Source organism: Drosophila subpulchrella, chromosome 2R (assembly GCF_014743375.2).
Source record: "Drosophila subpulchrella strain 33 F10 #4 breed RU33 chromosome 2R, RU_Dsub_v1.1 Primary Assembly, whole genome shotgun sequence".
NCBI classification, from domain to species: Eukaryota; Metazoa; Arthropoda; class Insecta; order Diptera; family Drosophilidae; genus Drosophila; species Drosophila subpulchrella.
The window spans coordinates 18,111,876-18,130,095 of NC_050611.1; the positions used below are offsets into that span (position 1 = coordinate 18,111,876).

An 18,220-nucleotide genomic window follows, 5' to 3' on the forward strand; every position below is an offset into this window, starting at 1 on the left:
GACCTTCGCTCATTAGTTATGGCCATTACAAACACACTCGAAACTCAGCCCCCTGCCAGTACATTATAAACATAAATAATCATTAAAACTAGACGTAAATGGCAAACTTTGATCTTCAGGAATAGCACTTAACGTTCGGCCATACACTACAGCCACGCACTGTACACACACAGACACCTCTCGGTGCACTTATTTACACTCGATTTCAATTATCTGCCTGAATGTATTTAGACACACCAACCACAAGGATAACAACAGAGTTATAAGGCATACATATATGGAGGTCTAGAAACAATATGAACAGCCGAAATATGTTCATTCATTAAGTGAGCGAGGGGATGTTGGTCTGTGTCCGTCAGAAATAATTCGTAGTGAAATATATTAAAGTTATGGCCTGACCCCCGAGAGCACATGTGGTGGTGGGTTGGTTGGAACTCCCCTTTTTCTCTAGGAATTTATATATGGAATAGCGTGAAATTGGGGGAGAACCCGCTCTGTGCTGGATTTTTAGAGTGGACACCGAACTATTTTGACCGAAAGCATAAGGCATGGAAAAGTTTGGGGGGACGCAGTTTCCCGGGGGTTGCTATCCAGCATATTGCAAAAGTTAAATTGGTTTATTGTCCATTTTTATGACACAGAAAAAAGTTTGTGCCATGCCAAATAATTGCATTAAGTGCAGCCTTTCTCCCTTTTCCGACTCGTTCTGCATAGGAATCGGTTGATTTAAATGGATGTATCGGAGCTTTTTTGCATGATAAATTCCGGAATTCAGAGGGGGTAGCAAAATTAACACATCATTTAATCGACGCACAATGGAAAGCGACAACGAAGCAATCAGACGGACAAAGTTCGCCACCGAGAAAATGGAATGGGTGGAGAAACCATTTCTAATTAATGCTCAGCTGGCACAATGTGTGTGTTTGTGTTGGAAAATTGTGCTGCCAATGAAACGCCTACGAAGTGGCAGAGCAGACAGAAAAAAGGGGCTAGAAAAAATGGAGAGAAAGGAATCGATTGACCTGCTTCCTCTGCAGATACTCCCAACTCAAGGCTCTGAAACGGAGTCGTATCCTTGCTCAATAACAGTGTTTAAGCGGGATCCTCCGTCCTGTCCGTGTGTGCAGTCATTTATAATAAATAATAAACCCGAAACAAAGGACTCACCCACACACACGCACACGCACGGAACGGGAGACAAAGGAAAGTTATGGCCAAACAACTTCTTCATATGGATATTCAATATTTATTACGCATACGCCGTGTGCGGCCCTGTGTTGCGTCCTGCAATCACGCTATTTGAAATCAATGCGAGAAAATATTCACTTCATTTGTATAAAAATATATATTCCCCGAAGTGGAAGTGAGTTGGTCTCCACCCGACAGCAAACGGAAAGGAGAAGGACAAAGTATTTATGATAAACAAATACTTTTCACTTTTTTCCGCAACTCGGCTTGGAATTTAAATGGTAGCCGCATTGGAAGTACATATATAATTCGTACAGAGATATGTGCTGTATGTATTTGCACAGTACGTGACATGAAAGCGAGGCAAAGGGGATTGGTTTCGATTAAAGTGAGTTAATTAAATTCAGAAGTCAGTATTAATAATACAATCAGCTCTGTACTTACCTTAAAAGTCTTAAACTTATCACTGGGGTCTCGAAATCACTTATAAAATTCTTTTCAGACACCTAAAAGTATGCAACATTTTTTTAAATTACAAGAATGCATCAAAAAGACAATTAGCCCTTATTCATTGCATACTTTTAGACACCTAAAGTTAATTTTAAATAATTATAACCCCTAATATTAATATTTTGATGTATTCTTATAGAACTAAGAACTAAGTTTGGAAATTTCATTTAATCCACACAAAAGTATGCAACATTTTTTCTTAATTTAGCAGCTACAAGAATTCACTCAAAAGACGACTATTCCTTAATCATTGCATACTTTAAGACACCTAAAGTCACATTTAAAATACGAGGGATTATGAAACCCCCTAATAACACCTAATAGTATTATTTTGATGTATTCCCAAAGAACTGAGAACTGATTTTGGAAAAATAAAACATAAATGAGCACCCATCGACTGCTGACACTCAAAGCGTCCTAATGTCCCGTCACGCACCTTTCCCTTACAAGGGCCGCCACAAATATAATCATATAAAGTCATTTCCATGAAAAATGAACTTTCCCTTTGCGGTGAGAAGAGGTGTTTTTCCGGGGTAAGGGAAAATACAAGGGGAAAGGGACGACGTGCCTTGTTTGCCCGGGCAAATGTGGCTTAATAGCAATATATAAATCTCAACTCAGTCGTTGGAAATTTTGCATTTGCACTGCGAGTGTTTCAATTGTTACGCAAAAATTATGCGTAAAGCATAAAAACCGCACACGGAGCGCAGATGGCAAAAAGGACATGGACGTGGAATGGGGGGCACATTAAATTGCAATAGCGCACAAGAGTATGCAATAAAATTTGGCTAATGCGTACAACAAGCAGACTGTCTGTGGCTGTAAGTGTGCGTGTGTTCGTTTGTAGTGGTGTGTTTGCGGGTGTGTGCAAATATTAGTCATGCCACGGCACACACACACATGGGAAACCCCCCCCCCCCCTCTGCATACATTGCCATTTCGAATTGCACATAAAACCGCCAATTTAAAAATGAAAACTGCCGGCCAGGCTGTCATGAGAGGGGATTTTCCACAGGGGGAAACTTCAGTCTGCCGCATAATTCACTTTTTTGTTGTTCTAGTTGTTGTTTTCGCTTTTCCCCGCCGTTGTAACCGCTCAATTGCTGCCTTCTGCCTTTTTGGCGCAAAGCCCGAGCAAAAGTGAAATTTAGCGGCTACAATTACCGTGCCATTTTTGGGCCAAATTTCCTTCGGTTTTTGGGGTGGTGTGCTTTTTGTTCTGTGCAATTTGCCACACTTTCGAATTAGAGGGCATAGGCGGGGGAGAAAGGGGGTACTCTGTGCAGCCTTCGCTGGGTAGAATTTAAAATGCCCCACCATAAATAAGTGCTGAGGTGTTGCCCGATATTCCTCCCAGGGGGTGGATTCTCCTTCTGTCTTTGCCCGCCAGCTGTCTACGGTCAACTGCAACCTTGGCACCGCCCATAAAGCTAGAAACCACACCCCCCCCCCCCCCCCAAAAACCACCCATCTAACCACCCCCTTCTCGTCTAACTCTCTAATTTATGCACCCTTCTGAAAGCAACGGCACAACCTGCTGCGTTGCATGTCCTCCCCTCGGAGTTGCCTTTATACGATTTTTTAGTGCTACACGAGTTTTATAGAAGAAGCTTTTATTTTTTCTGGTTTACCCAATTGAGGTGAAACGGAAATGAGCTGCCGGAAACGGCAAACCTACACACAAACGGAGATTCGAACGGACATACAGACGGCATAGTTGCGGATTAAGGTGGCCAGGTGCCGTTCTGTTCTATCTCTCCCTGTAATTTGAAACAATTTAGGCCACGCGTCGTCAAAGAAATTTCTACGAATATGCCGCCATCCATCCTCACTTTTTCTGGGAAAAAGATGGAGGCTCAAAGGAAGCTGTGGCAGATTGCTTAAAGGGAATCCTTAAAGTTGAGTTTAACAGAGAGAGAAAGTGCGGAACGAAATTAATACAATATGTTCCTTTCAATTTGTGTCAGAACTCGAGGTAAATTTATGAGGGGAATACATAAAATGATAACTTTATTATATTATAAGGAAATAATATTGGATAATGTTGTTTCAAGGTTTTAATTTGATATTGTATTTATTTAATGATTCTCCAATCACACGGCAATAGCTAATATAATTGTCTTTGGTATTTTATAACTAAGATTTTTATATGGTGATAATGATCTATATAAATGATCTATATACAAGATTAAACCAACCCTTCAAATACATTTAAATTTCTACTTTACTACTATGTCTATGTCTAGATTACATCAGGTGATATAGTTTTATTTCCTTTGGGGACTTTAAGGAAGACGGGGTTTTGGTTTGATGATACAAAAATCTATATACATGCAATATTATATACAATAAATATAGATTTGATGACTACAAGCTGTCAAAGGCCACTGTTTATTCCTTAAAATTGCATGATACTCCCTTTATTGTTTAATCGTTTTGCGATATGCGTCACTGGGCCATAAAAATCGGCAATAACCCATTTGTTTGATATTTTTTTCGCTCTGTAGAAATGTGTGTCGCACGCACTTCGGCGGCGTCTGGTCGAGGTGCAAAGTTATGCGCATACGAAACGCAAAAAGGCTCTAAGGATACTCCACTTCGTCCTCAACACTCCGCGACATGTGCGTGCTGCAAGGCGTTAGCATACTTTTTTGCCAGGTAGACCAAAGTAAAGTTATACCTTATGGGTAGTGGGGCAAAGTTAAAGTTGCCCTTTGTCACGAAATAGATACTCCTTTGTCCGGCCCCTCAAGGCGTGTCCCCAAAAAAAAAAATAAAAGAAATGCCTCAGAAGGCGCAAGCAAACGTGTTGAAAATTAAGAAAATAGCAGGCAGCCAGCCGAGAAAACCTCCCAAATCCCAATCCCCAACCGAAACCCAAACCAATCAACGTCGAGGCCACTGGCTGTTGCTTCCAGAGAAATTCTGCTGACGCAGGATGGGCAAAAAAAGGAAGAAAAAAACCCTGGACTGTTGACACAAAAGGTGTATCCTGGAAATAAGCATATTATTATGTCCTTTGTGTTTATGAAAGCGACAAAAACCCGGGCAAATCTAATGAGTAAATGAAGAGAAGGGCGCGCTGGGCTGGGCAAACAAGTCAAATGATTTATGTGTATACGGGGCGAAGGACACGACAGCCCAAGAAAGGACACAGGAACTTAAATAATATCTGCGATAAAAGGTGGGGAGGATCCAAGAGCCACCTTGCGTGCCGCATGGCTTCTTGTTTGTCTTTTATGATGATTATTTTTCAACATTTTTACGATTTATACGCTGGCAGGGCAGTGGCAGAATGCAATTATAGTGCACGCACGGACACCGAACACAATAAAAGGATCGTAAAGGGGAATCAGGCTCCTATATATTATAGTAACTGTGCCAGTTGCAGAGGACCAACCGTGTCTGTCTAATTAGACGAGAGTTGCTGCCCGTCTTCATGTCTCTGTTATGTGGGTAATTAAACTTACAACTTAGTGCCATTGTTGGTATAAACTCGATGGCACCATCTCCATTTCCCTCCCCATCCACACTTTGTATTTGTGTTGCCAGCAGGACGACTCACTCCTTTCGAGAAATCTCCCCAGCTATCATTATGCCGCACACACACACACTCTCAGGTTTTCGGCAAGACTCCCTGGATTTATGGCAGCTACCCACTGTAACAGTGGGCCCCGGCTACGGCTAACTGCTGGGGCCTCACCTGCTCCACGAACATAATTCTTGCCGCATAATTGCAGCATTAACAGGGTTAATGGCGCCGCCACTGTCTTGGCATGTTTTTGCGAAAATGTTGCCTATTATGATGAGCAAATGTGTTATAAACAATAACATGAAGTGGGCCAAGAAGGGTTAGGTGGGACAGGTGGCAGTCTGTATTTTGTTGGGCAAAGTTTCAACTGCATCTGCATGCCTTCAACTAATTAGGAAAACTTTCTCGTGTGCTTAGTAAGTGTATGATTTTAAGGATTTATGTGATAGAGGAATTTCGCAACTTTGAAATTGCATAATGTCATCTGAGAGAATATAATTTATAATAATTTATAACCAGGAAAATGGGAGTTCCACACAAATCTCTAGGGTTTTTAAATCATTTAGTCACTCAGATGTCACTTAAGGTGTCTAAAAGTATGCAGTAAATAAGGAATACTGCATAATTCAGAGTTTTACAAATATTGTTGCCTACTTTTAGACAGCAAAAATGATAATTGCTTAGTAAGTGTATGATTTTAAGGATTTATGTGATAGAGGAATTTCGCAACTTTGAAATTGCATAATGTCATCTGTGAGAATATAGTTTATAATAATTTATAACCAGGAATATGGGGGCTCCACACAATTCACTAGGGTTCTGAAATCGTTTAATCACTAAAATGTCACTTAAGGTGTCTAAAAGTATGCAGTAAATAAGGGATACTTCATACTTCTGAGTTTTGCAAATATTGTTGCATACTTTTAGACAGCAAAAAATGATAATTAAATACCTGTATATCTCATACATTCGTATACCTATCAAATCCTTGAAGAGTTCTTAATTTAAGTAAAACCCCTTACCTGTCTTTCACTTAGGTCCTGCACTGTACTTTTGAGTTTTAAGAATACTGTTGCATACTTTTAAACAGCAAACATGATAGTTATCTATAGTTATATAGTTATATATCTGAAACATTCGCATACCTATCAAAACCTCAAAGAGTTCTCAACTTAAATGAAACCCCCTGTCTTACACTTCCGTCCTGCACTGTACATCTCTATCGGCCCACACAACCCCACAGAAAAACCAGTTTCATGTGTTTTTGTTTAGTTTCGCCTTTTCGCCACGTAATTAACATGCAGACAGGCACACACCCATCCTACAACGCCGAACCCCTCGAACTCGCCCCTTTGGCACACCGGGGGTTAAGGCAACAGTGTTGCAGTTATTAAACCAAGATGGAAAATAGTTCGACGGGGGCGCTGCACCACCACCAGAACCACCCAAAAAGTAGCAACCACCACGTCTCAATACTGAAACATAATGGCCAATAAAATGCATGCAATTTCCTACGTTTCAAGAAACTTTTGACGCTGCATTAACATTTAAATGAGTTTATCAGTGGTGGTACAAATATTTATGTAGAGTCTCGCAGGGGCACTAAAAGGCCATCTGGCCCCCCAAGGCAACCTTCGACCCGGAGAGACAACCCCAATGATTCAGACTGATTTATGTGTTTTTGAACTTTTTCCTCTGCGTAATTTAATTAATGGCCACCGGGGCAAGGGGTAGTTCACTCACTTATCCCCGGGCACATTTCACTTCATATCGCTGAGGCATAAGGCATACCTGGCCTAAGATTAATTAGCACTTGCAACGCACCGAAAGTGCCAGGGGAAATGCCCCCTCCCCCCACTTGTTTAGCAGCTGAAAACAAATTGCGGCCAATTGCGCAGCCAGTTGGTAAGTGAGTAAGTGACTGATGGGCGGGGCCGATCCGATGGGCGTTTGAGCTTTGGGGAAATCAAGGTAAAGTGCCGCCGCTCTGCTTGTTTTTCGCTGTTTTTCCTCCTTTCCCCCCTTTTTTTTTTTTGCCACTCATCCACACAAAGTCCTCGGCATGCAAACGTGGTTTTCCTTTTCCAATGTCACGTGGCCGCTGGGAATCGGTGGGCAGCAGGGAAAGTGTTCTGGGGGCCACATTCAGGGCCAGAGATATTCCGCTGGTAGCTTCCTTAACACGGTGACACACAGCCCGGGGGATAAGCTGCAAAAAATTTAGTGCCCCCTCCTAAAAATATTCAAATCACCTACAAAATATGCAAGAGATTTATACCCCACATCCTGTACATAGTAAAAGCTTATCCCCTGCACCCGCAGCTACATGTAAATATATTAAGCACTGAAAAAAATATAACTGACATTGAACTAGGTTGTTTGGTATTCTAGTTCCCCTTGGAATACAAACAAAATGTGTGGTAGAACTAAAAAGAAAACGCGAATTCTTCAGATCCATTTTTTAAAAAGGATGGCCTGCTTCCTTACCTAAGGAAATCAGTACGAAAACAATAAGAAAAGATAAATGATACATAGCAAACTGTTCTTATGTTTTAAATTTGACCTAAACGTATAATTCGATTTAATAAAACCCTTTGGTATTTATTTTTCTTAGTGTAGCTAGATGGTTGTGAGATGCATCTATGCGAATGCCATGCACCCACTTTTGCCACCGTACAGCTCTCACGTTTAGTTTTCATAAATTTTCGCCATAAATATTTATGCGGGCGCTTTGAAATATGTAAAATTGGTAATTGGAAAATTTGTATCATACTGCTGGAAATTTGGCCACACACTCGAACCACGAACACCGGGGCGTAGTAGCTGGCTTTTGCTGTAATTTCAGGTGGTGACCCCGACGCGGTTAGATATCGAATTCCAATTATGCGCTGTAATTAAAAACGCTTCAAAGCGCACAAGAATTCCAGGGAAATGTTAGACCGCCCAACCATTTTCCACGTTTTCTTGCCACTTCTCTTCCACTCTATAGATTTCCCCATAAGCTTTTACCACAAATACATGTGTCGTTACATTGAAATGGAAATGTAAAACTCGGAAATGCATTCCAAGTGGGAAAATGGAGGGGGGGGAGCCAGGAAAATTCGGGCAGCAGTAAGTCGAGACGCGTATTTTTCAGCATATTAAACAAGCCAAGAGGTTCAAATGCTCCTGGTGTTCTGGGTCTTGGTCCTGTTCCTGCTCTTGCTCCTTTTTGGCTCAGATCCTTTTGGGATGGCTGTCTGGATGGCTGTCAGACCACGTCGACTTCATCGTCTGCTTGACGTCTCATTTTTTCCCAGTTTCCTTCGCTTTCCTCGGCTCCTTTGGTTCGAGTACACATCCTTTTCGTCCTGCTGCACGTTTTTTCGGCAGCTTTTGCCAGTGTTGCTGACGCATGACGTAGGTGTCTAGACTTGCTAATGTATCCTCTCGATGCTGCTGCTGCAGTTGTTGCAACATGCGGCTTCCGATGAAGTCGTAAAACTCATCCGCTGAATTATGTTGCCTCGATTTCTGACCAGTTTCGGCATCCCCTGAGGATTTGGCTTTAAAAATTGAAGTTTAAGGACTCTGCAGCTCGCTGCTCCCGAAGCCACTGACATACTTCCCTTGTAAACCAACTTGTAATATATTCCCACGCCATTTCGTGTCGAGAGTGTGCAAGAAAAAAAATAAAACACACATACGTACTGTGTGCCCGACCGCATTTACGGCGAGCGGAGTATTGCACGTTTGTGCTGCTAGATTACGGCATTGTCTAGCTTTCCCGGGACATCAGAGGGTCCTGGCCAGCCTGCAGGGGCCTCAAGTGCCGGTGCCAGCCATGTCTATGGCTTTATTTTTACTATTCTATATAGTATGCCCTACTGTATGTACCACACACTTCTGTGTCGTCGCCGTCGCCGCGCGCTTTCTCCGCGCTTTGCCCAATTTCTTTCTCTATTTTTTACGGCTCTGCCATCATAAACTGGCATAAAGAAGGGCCAAAAGAGAGAGAGAACAGGGCCAGAAGATACACACGGAATGAAACCAAAAGCGCAGCGCAGTAAAATGAAGTCTAAACTAAATCCCACATAAGGTACGAACGTGCTCAACACAAATGCCAGGTGCTTTCACAAACACACACATCGCACTCAGTGCCATCGCAGGCTGTTTGCCGTTTACCTTATTGGATTTTTACAGCACACACCGAACAAAAAACTACAATATGGTGCATTATCGTTAATATACTGGCTACCTACTTAGGGTTATTAAGTTTCTTAGCCTTTTAATAGAATTATGGTAGTATTTCTTGATTTCGCCTAGTATATCCTTACACTTACAACCAATTTTTCGTAATAAGTCTGGGTATAGATCATCCCGTAAAGCTTAAAATATCATTGCTTGGAATCAAATGTTCTTTCTAAAATGGGATTTTTAAAAATAATACCTATGTATATGGGTCAGTATAAAATATTTTTTTTAGGTTTCCCTAAGATTAATTTTCATATTTGTCATATTATAATAGATCTCTATATATGCCTAAAACTGTATGATATAAATACATTGGCTCCAATATTAAATATGTCACACTTAAAGTACCAAAACACCTCACCTGGACTAGTTTTTCTCTGTATATAGATATCATCATAAGATATATCATCTAAGAACTAAAAAGTTATAAATGGAAATGACCCAGAAATTTCTTCGGACTTAGCTCTGGTCACACTTGTAATGATCTTCGTAAGAAGACAATAATCCATTTGTTAAAGATTATTTTCCTATCATATTTCTATCCCTATTTCCAAATATTTCACCAATTTCCTCCATATTTTCCCCCAGTGCAGCTACTATTTGTACTTGGCCCGCTCACGGGCTCCCTGAACAAACTTGCCCCAAAGCCAGAGCCAAATTTAAGCCTGGCCAACACCGGCCGCAGTTCACTTTGCATACATATGTCTCGTCTGCATCGCCAGCCAGCCATCTCCTTCCTTTGGCAGGAGCATTCGACTGGAAGCTGTTAAATATCGAACACATATTTATATGTAACGGGTGTGCAGGTGGCTCAGGACATTGGCAAATGGCTTCGAGATTTGTGCGACAGTTCCTGCTGCTGGAAGCGAGATAAGCTTGATGCATGGCCAAGACCCTAAGACTTACATTTCCCGATCCGGAAAACTACCTAGTACACACGTAGAAAATTTGGTTTATTTTCGAAGGATTGTTTTGATGATTTGGAACTAGGTGTATTATATACCAAATAAGAAGGTTTATTAGGATTTTTAGGGTAATGCAATAGCCCAGAAATTGTATTCTCACCAACATCGATAGATTTCTATTTCTTTTCCAGTAGCTAGAAATTACTCAACAGAAACGGCAGCCCCCAGAGGAATGTTTAATTTTAAAAACTGACAAAGCATTACAGGTTCTGCTGCCTTTGGCTGCCGAAAGCCAATCATTGTTAAATTAACGCCATAAAAAATTACGCACTCCCCGGCACTCGACTTCAATCTACGGAAAAGTGAAGTAGAGTGAAGCCAAGTCAAGCAGCCGCAACGCAACTGAGACAGAATCAAATAAAAATTAAGTGCTGACTCAGTTCGTCTGGAAAAAGAAGGAAAACTGGGGGAAAAACACTGTGCGGCATGCAAAGTGGAGATAAGAAAAAATGCTTCACAATAACAACAACAGTGTATAGGGGGCGGAGGCGTAGGTGGTGGTAAGTGGGCGTGGCAGGGCATTTACATGACCGCAAAAACACAACAATGGAAGTAGCAGCCAAACAAAACTGTTGGGAAGTGGGTTGGGTAGTGGAAAGAGGCACAGAAAAAACCTACATTTTCATATGGGGAGTGTGAAAACTGCGACCATATGCAAGGGCAGGTGTTTTCTGGATCCAAACTCATGTGGGTGGATAGGTGGTTACAGATGGGCTGGGAGATCCTTGGCCTGGCTAAGACAAATGATGCGAAATACATTTGGACGCCGCGCTCCACGAAAAACGAAGGCAAATTTTTCATTTACCTGCTGCCAGCCTCAGAGTTTCGTTCTTAGTCCTTCGACCTTCGTCCCTTCCCCCAGCATCCTTGGCATCCCCACATCCTTATAAGGATGCTTTAGCATTTTCCGTTGCCATTGGAAGTTAAGTATACGTAACGTAAACGCAAATTTAATGCTTGAAAAATTCGCTTAAATGGATTTAAGTGCCGCCTTCTTTGGTTGCCTTGCTTTTGGGCGCATTTTTCTTTTGGCCTGCTTGCCCGCCCGCCTGCTTTTTTATCTCGGCCAGCAGATAAATGAAAATCTTCAAAAAGATGAAGTAGCGGTCGGCGAACAGCAACAGAGGCCAAAGGCTGAGTAGACTTTTGTGTTTATTGGGGCTACTTATCGACTGAGCACAGTCAAGTGAGCTTTGGCTTTGGCTTTGGCCCCCAACTGCTGACCCATTTGCGGCTCAGACTTGGCCAGATAGATAGCGCCCAGGGCTTAGGCCAGGCCAATTCAAATATCGGCCTCGAAAAAAGACTTCAATTAACCGCAAAGAGCAAAAATGATTACCAAGAAAGCATTTAACGCAATCAAATAAAGGTTTTTCTGCCTGATGAAAGCCGAAAATAAATATTGTGAGCTCATGTAAATATTAAACTTGTTATAATATTTACTTTTACCTTCTATTAACACTGTCAAGTCCATGACAAAAGCATTTAAAGTATTCAAATATGTTTTCTTTCCATAAGAAAAGCAGAAATAAATATTTTAAAGGTAATCCTTCACTATTTACTTGTGCCTTTTATAAACGATGCCTTGCAAAACAATTATTATAATTTTCTTTAAAAGGAAAACACAAAACCAATATTGTTTGGTCAATTGACTGAAATTCATATAAATATTTAAGCTGTTCAACAGTTAAGCTTGCAATATTTTTTATTGGGTACTGCCATGTAATTCATTGCCCTTTGCCACATATATTTGTCATTTTAGAAAACTTTTATATGCAAGTAAAACGTGCTTATAAACATAAAACATAAAAACCTTAAGTTTAAGGACTGACTTTGTTTAGCTGCCTTTTATCTGGCTTATCCGACCTATAATTTATATGCTGACGCATCATATAATCTTTATCCCAGACGAAAAAAAGAGAGAAACCCCTTAACCTTTGCCGTTGGCATTTAAATTTAGAGCCTTATCGTGGGGAGTAAATCGATGTGGAAATGGGGAAAGAGGGAAATTTACGATTTACGGCCACAGTTTGCCACGTTCAACAAGCCGCATACATTTTTATGGCCAATTAAATTCCATAAGCCAGGCTAACCGTGACGAAACCGACCGTCTCCTCTCAAGATCTGTGTTTTAAGCAAAAGGTCCTTTAAGTTTTCCGCTGCCCCTTAGGACAGCCATGGGTTAAAGAAACGAATGTGGTCACCATAGGGTTTTTCCCGAGTTTTAAGTGTGAAGTAATGAATATTAAAATGAAATTTACAGAGGACAAGGACACACGCAGCCATCGAAGAAGAGCAAATATTTTGACAGCTGTCAGTCGAGGGAAATGATTTCGCATTTCTGTTGCTTCCATTTTGCCGGGGCTTCTTCTTCGTGGCGGAGTTTCCCGGGGAAAGCTCTCTCTCTCGAATCGTAGGGAAAGCCAAGGGGGCGGAGGTCGGGAGGGGCGTGGCACATGCCAATGCCAAACTGATAGACAGCCAGACAACGTGCGACTGCCGCCTGACTGCTCTTTTAACACCAATTGCTTTTTAATGCATGCACGTTCTCGTCTCTCGACTCTCTAAAAAAAAAAGTGAAAGAAAGCAGGCCAAAGGAGGCAAAGAAAGAAATTGATTGACATTTTTGGTGAGCAGACATTTCGTCCTATTTTATATGCAAATCAGCAGGATACTCACACACACACACTCACACAGGCGCACAAGCATGTCAACTGGCTTCCCGTTGACAGGACAATAATAACGTTAAAATGTCGGGCATTTATCGTGCCAGTTTGTGTGTGTGTGTGTGCTGGCAGTGTATGTGTATTTAGTCCTGTGCCTTCTTCTATTTCCCACTAATTACCCTGGGCTTTATTCTCAGCTAAAAAGCAGGTCAGTAGTTTTTAGCAGAAATCCCTGCAAAGTTTACGCCTTTTTCTTTTTCTCCTGGGTATCAATTTTGGGTTCAGGTTTCGCTGGCGGCGTTGGCGGTTCTTCGGGATAACCCCAGGTGGCTGGCAGCGACTTTTGGTACTCAAACGTGTACTGGGACTTCTTCACAAACTCACAAACATCATCGGGCTTGGGATAAATGTTCGAAAGATCTGGGGGAACATGGTAAACAAAGGAAATTAGGTGGCAACCAAGTTGAAGACTTATAATGAATATTTTCGTAAAGCAAAAGAAAGCTTGAAAATTCCTAAAGGTTATAAACCTTTTAAGAAGGTGATTGAAAGTATTGTACTAAATATATTGAGTCCAAAAATTTAAGGGATCTAGGGGAAGCACAGCATATAAATTTAATTTTCGCATTTAAGGGTCGTTTTCTCATCTGCATGTTAAACTAAAAGTAGTCAGCTAGTAAATTCTTAGTTTTTATACGTTTTTATGGTCTATCGCCTACTTAAAGTATTTCATCATATGTTTTTAGTGTACAACTTTTTAAGGATACTTATCATCTTGCGTAACTGATAACTGTCTTCAAGGTTCCTTCCCAAAAATATTTAGTTACGGGTATTTAAGGGTTAAAATACATTTTGTGTTTATATTTCCAGTAAAACTATTATGACTCCTACATAATTTAAGTATAAGAATTTTACATGCTCATTAAAGGTATTTATCATCTTCCGTAACTGAGACTTTCTTCAAGGATTCTTCCCAAAAAGTTTTAGTTACGGGTATTTAAGATATAGAATACATTTTGTGTTTATATTTCTAGTAAAGCGTTTACAACTCATACAGAGTTTAGATATAAGAAGTATACATGCTCATTAAAGGTATTCTATAACCCAGTTTCTTCGCTACTATCTTTTAAGGGTAGAGAATGTTCTTTGAGTTATACCTTTAAAGATTTCTTACCATTATCAAAAAGATATTGAGCCATGGCCACACCCACATTAAAGGCCACCTTGCTGGCATCCTTGATGGACGGAAACAGGGTTCCTGCATCCAGTTGCTCCTGGGTGGTGTTCCTGGCCAGTTCGTGTGACACCACAGAAAACGCCGAATTTGGCAGATACCGGGCCTTCGTGGTAATGGCAGCCAAAGCGATGCCCGGAAAAGTCAGACAGTTGTTGGCCTGGGCGGGGGTATACCTCTTACCATCAATCACCACTGGCGGAAAGGGCGATCCGGAACCGAAGAGAACGCGACCCTTTGGGGAAAATAAAATATAGAATTTAAGGAACCTTAAAATATAATAAACTCCCACCTCAGTGTGTGTAAAGGCCTGTTCGGCGGTGCATTCCGAGTTGGTGGTGGGATTTGAGAGGGCAAAAACAGCTGGACGCTTGTGGTTTTTGGCCATGGTCTTCAGGACCTGCTCATTGAAGAGTCCACCAATGCCAGTGGCTCCCAGCAGGACAGAGGGCTTCAGTTTCTTCAACACTGCCAATAGATCCTTGATGGGTTCCATGGGCTTAACAAATCGTTTGGCCTGCTCGGGAGCATTTGGACTCTCGCAAGTTAACAAGCCATCGGCATCCATTAGGTAGATATTTTTGGTGGCCTCCTCGTAGGAAATACCGCGCTCCTCCAGTTCCATGACCAACATATTAGCGATTCCCAGGGCCGCACTTCCAGCTCCCGCGAAAACGAAAACTGTGTCCTCCAGTTTGAGGCCCGTGATCCTTTCCACATTGATGAAGGCAGCCAGTCCAGTGGCTCCGGTTCCCTGGATGTCATCGTTGAAGCAAGAGTACTTGTACTGATATTTATCCAGGAACTTCAAAGCATTTGGTGTGGCAAAGTCCTCGAAATGGATGAAGACTGAGTGTCCAAAGCATTTGACCGCAGCCTGCATGAATTCCTCCACCAATTCCTCGTACTCGGGACCTTTGACCCTTGGAATGCGGCACCCCACGTAAAGAGGATCCTGGAGCAAGGACTGGTTATCGGTGCCCACATCCAGGCAAACTGGCATCAGAGCGCTGGGCGGAAGTCCACCCAGTGCCGTGTAGAGGATCATCTTGCCCAGGCTAATCCCCATGGCATTGGCTCCCATATCGCCGAGTCCCAGGACCCTTCCACCATCCGTCACACAAATGGCCCGCACTCCATCATCAATCCAATTGTGCATCAGATCCCGGATGTGACCCTTGTCGTGGATGCTGATGAACAAGCTGGTGGCATGCTGGAAATTCAGTCCATAGGTGGCCACCACATCACCCACCGTGGGCGTGTAAACTATGGGCAGCACCTTCTCGATATTCTCCCTGATAAACCGATAGTACAGTCTTCTGTGGCGATGGTGAACAGCACTCAGATAGGTGAACCTGCTGATGTCCGAGGGTCTGGCCTCGAAATTCGTCCTGGCCGCCTCCATCTGATCTTCAATGGAGCGCACCGAGCAGGGCATTAACCCCATAATGCCCAAACGCTGTCGCTCCTGGATGGTGAAAGCAAGACCCTATCAAAAAATATATGCATAATAAATATGTTATAGGTCTAAAATGATCGTTTTTACTTTATTATACTTCCCATCCATAATGAGATGCCAATCGGGTCGTGCTATTTGATCCATTTCGTCGTCATAGATTTTGACCCCTCTGCAAAAACTCAAAAGTGAACGAGCTGGGAGTCGCAAAAGTGGATGCAGCCGGCGAAAGTCCATGTATAAAAGTTTTATAATCTAACTCACAATTTAAATATGTACTTTGGAAATTTTAAAATGGTGACCAAATAAGGGACACTTCACATTTTCAACTGGTTAACGCCTACTTCTTCTTAGGAAGTTTTTTTTCAAAGGCCGCCGTACTTGGATGCGGTTTCATCTTGGGATATTTCCAAGTCTCGGCCAAAGCACTTCCATATTCCAGTTGATAGGAATTCTTTAAGATATAATCCTCCACATCATCTGATTCTAGGGAGCGCTTGGCCAAACCTGTTTGAAAGATACAAAAATTATAAGGGGGAATAACAGAAATAGAAAATAAATTTTTAACTTTAATGTAATTAAATCTAAACTTTACCATTATCTATCAGATACTTGGCCACCGCAACACCAATCTTAAAAGCCACATCTTTGGCCTGATCTACCAGTGGATAGATACGACCTCCCTTTACTTCCTCGTCAGTTGGGAATTTCGATAGCATGTGGGCGGCCAAAAGGTAGATTTCATCAGGCATACTTTCGGCCATAACTGCCATTGTGCCCAAAACCACGCCGGGAAAGGCAAAACAGTTATTGGCCTGACCGGGAGTGAGCCTTTTGCCATTGAACTCCACTGGCGGAAAAGGGGAGCCGGCCGAGAATATAGCCTTTCCCTACAAAATATAAATTTACAACTATGATATACCACCTCCATCTGAAACACTTACATCTGAATATTGGTAGGCCTGTTCGGCAGTGCACTCGGATTTTGCGGTCGGATTGGAAAAAGCAAAGATGCCGGGTCGCTCATGATTCGCAGTCATGGATCTTATTATTTTCTCCGAGAAAAGACCTGCTGCCGAGGTGGCACCTATTATAATCGAGGGCTTGACTGTTTCTACAAGCTTTTCCAGGGACTTCATTTTCTTCATATCCTTGGCGAACACTGTGAGATTTTCCGGTATGTTCTTTCTTTTGGTGGTCAAAACACCTTCGTGGTCGCAGATATATATATTTTTGACGGCCTCTTCCTCGGAGAGACCTCGGGATATCAGTTCCGTTTTGAGCAGATAAACAATACCCATGACAGCACTTCCTGCTCCGGCAAAGATGATGACATGCTCCTCCAGCGGCTTCTTGGTTATCCGCTGGATGCCCAGCATTCCTGCCAGGCCCACAGAGGCAGTACCCTGGATATCATCATTGAAATGGCAATAGCAATTCCTATATCTATTCAGAAACATAAAGGCATTGGGCGTGGCAAAGTCCTCGAAGTGGATGAGGGTGTGTTGGCCAAAGGTCTGCACCACTGCCTCCATGAACTCATCCACAAAGCACACGTACTCATCGCCTTTCAAACGCTCATCCCGAAGACCAATATACAATGGATCCTCGTGAAGCGTTTTGTTATTGGTGCCCACATCCAGGCAGACTGGCATCAACAAACTAGGTGGAATCCCTGCCAGAGCCGTGTAGAGTTCCATTTTTCCCACCGAAATTCCCATACCATTGGCTCCCAGATCTCCCAGACCCAAAATACGTTCACCATCGGTCACGCAAATGGCTTTAACGGAGCTCCGCATAGGCCAGTTGGACAGGATCTGCTTCATATGTCCTCGATCGTGTTTGGTGATGTGCATTCCAGATATTCCCCTGTACAACATTCCGTAAACGGTGCAGGCCAAGCCCACCGTGGGTGTGTAGATAATGGGCAGCACTTCTTTAACATTCTTGGACACAAACTGGAAGTACATCCTTTCGTAACCCTGGCGCAGGGCCCTCAAGTAACGATATCTCCCCACATTCGTTTGGAAGGAATGGAAGTTGGACTCTATGGCCAACATCTGTTCTTCATAAGTCCGAACGCAGGCCGGCATTAAGCCATGGATGCACAACCGCTGGCGTTCTTCTAATGTATATGCCAAAGCCTATCGAGTTATATTGTTATAACCCTGTGATTACAGATACCATACCTTACCTTATTATACTTGTCGGAAAGAACCACTTCTATGGGAACTCGTATGGTGTCATGTGTTGAGGCAGCACGAGATTTTATTAAATTTGGATTCCTTTCAGCTTTTGATGGATGTTCTGCTTTTGACATCGTAGTCCGTCGTGTAAAACCATAGTTCAATATTCTAAAGAAACTCATCTTAAGGGCAACTAAAATTTGGTTAAAGTTTGGAATATTTTAGTGTTAAGGGATAAAATGATATTGGG

At 42.3% G+C, this 18,220-nt stretch overlaps 3 protein-coding genes across 5 annotated transcripts in view; 1 reads left to right on the forward strand and 2 right to left on the reverse strand.

Annotated features, from left to right (window-relative positions):
- Nucleotides 1-18,220, forward strand: part of LOC119550270 (semaphorin-2A) — a 53,822-nt gene that overhangs the window by 20,292 nt on the left and 15,310 nt on the right. The gene's annotated exons all lie outside the window — the stretch shown is intronic.
- LOC119550272 (NADP-dependent malic enzyme) lies at nt 13,046-16,051 on the reverse strand. Its single transcript, XM_037858851.1, has 4 exons — nt 15,875-16,051; nt 14,621-15,817; nt 14,269-14,563; nt 13,046-13,514 (listed from the first exon to the last, which is right to left on the reverse strand). Exons 1-4 carry the CDS (start codon nt 16,019-16,021, stop codon nt 13,336-13,338), a joined length of 1,818 nt encoding a protein of 605 aa, XP_037714779.1. The 5' UTR covers nt 16,022-16,051; the 3' UTR covers nt 13,046-13,335.
- LOC119550271 (NADP-dependent malic enzyme) lies at nt 16,087-18,209 on the reverse strand. The gene is made up of 4 exons (XM_037858850.1): nt 17,979-18,209; nt 16,729-17,928; nt 16,380-16,674; nt 16,087-16,291 (listed from the first exon to the last, which is right to left on the reverse strand). The coding sequence occupies exons 1-4, from the start codon at nt 18,150-18,152 to the stop codon at nt 16,125-16,127; spliced, it is 1,836 nt and encodes a 611-aa protein (XP_037714778.1). The 5' UTR covers nt 18,153-18,209; the 3' UTR covers nt 16,087-16,124.

Coding starts and splice junctions, on each gene's coding strand:
- LOC119550271 (XM_037858850.1), bottom strand. CDS start 18,152: ATGAGTTTCTTTAGAATATTGAACTATGGTTTTACACGACGGACTACG. Junction 17,929..17,978: donor TTTCCGACAAGTATAATAAG/GTAAGGTATGGT, acceptor ATAACTCGATAG/GCTTTGGCATATACATTAGA. Junction 16,675..16,728: donor AGGCCTACCAATATTCAGAT/GTAAGTGTTTCA, acceptor TATATTTTGTAG/GGAAAGGCTATATTCTCGGC.
- LOC119550272 (XM_037858851.1), bottom strand. CDS start 16,021: ATGGACTTTCGCCGGCTGCATCCACTTTTGCGACTCCCAGCTCGTTCA. Junction 15,818..15,874: donor TGGATGGGAAGTATAATAAA/GTAAAAACGATC, acceptor ATTTTTTGATAG/GGTCTTGCTTTCACCATCCA. Junction 13,515..14,268: donor TCAATATCTTTTTGATAATG/GTAAGAAATCTT, acceptor ATGTTCCCCCAG/ATCTTTCGAACATTTATCCC.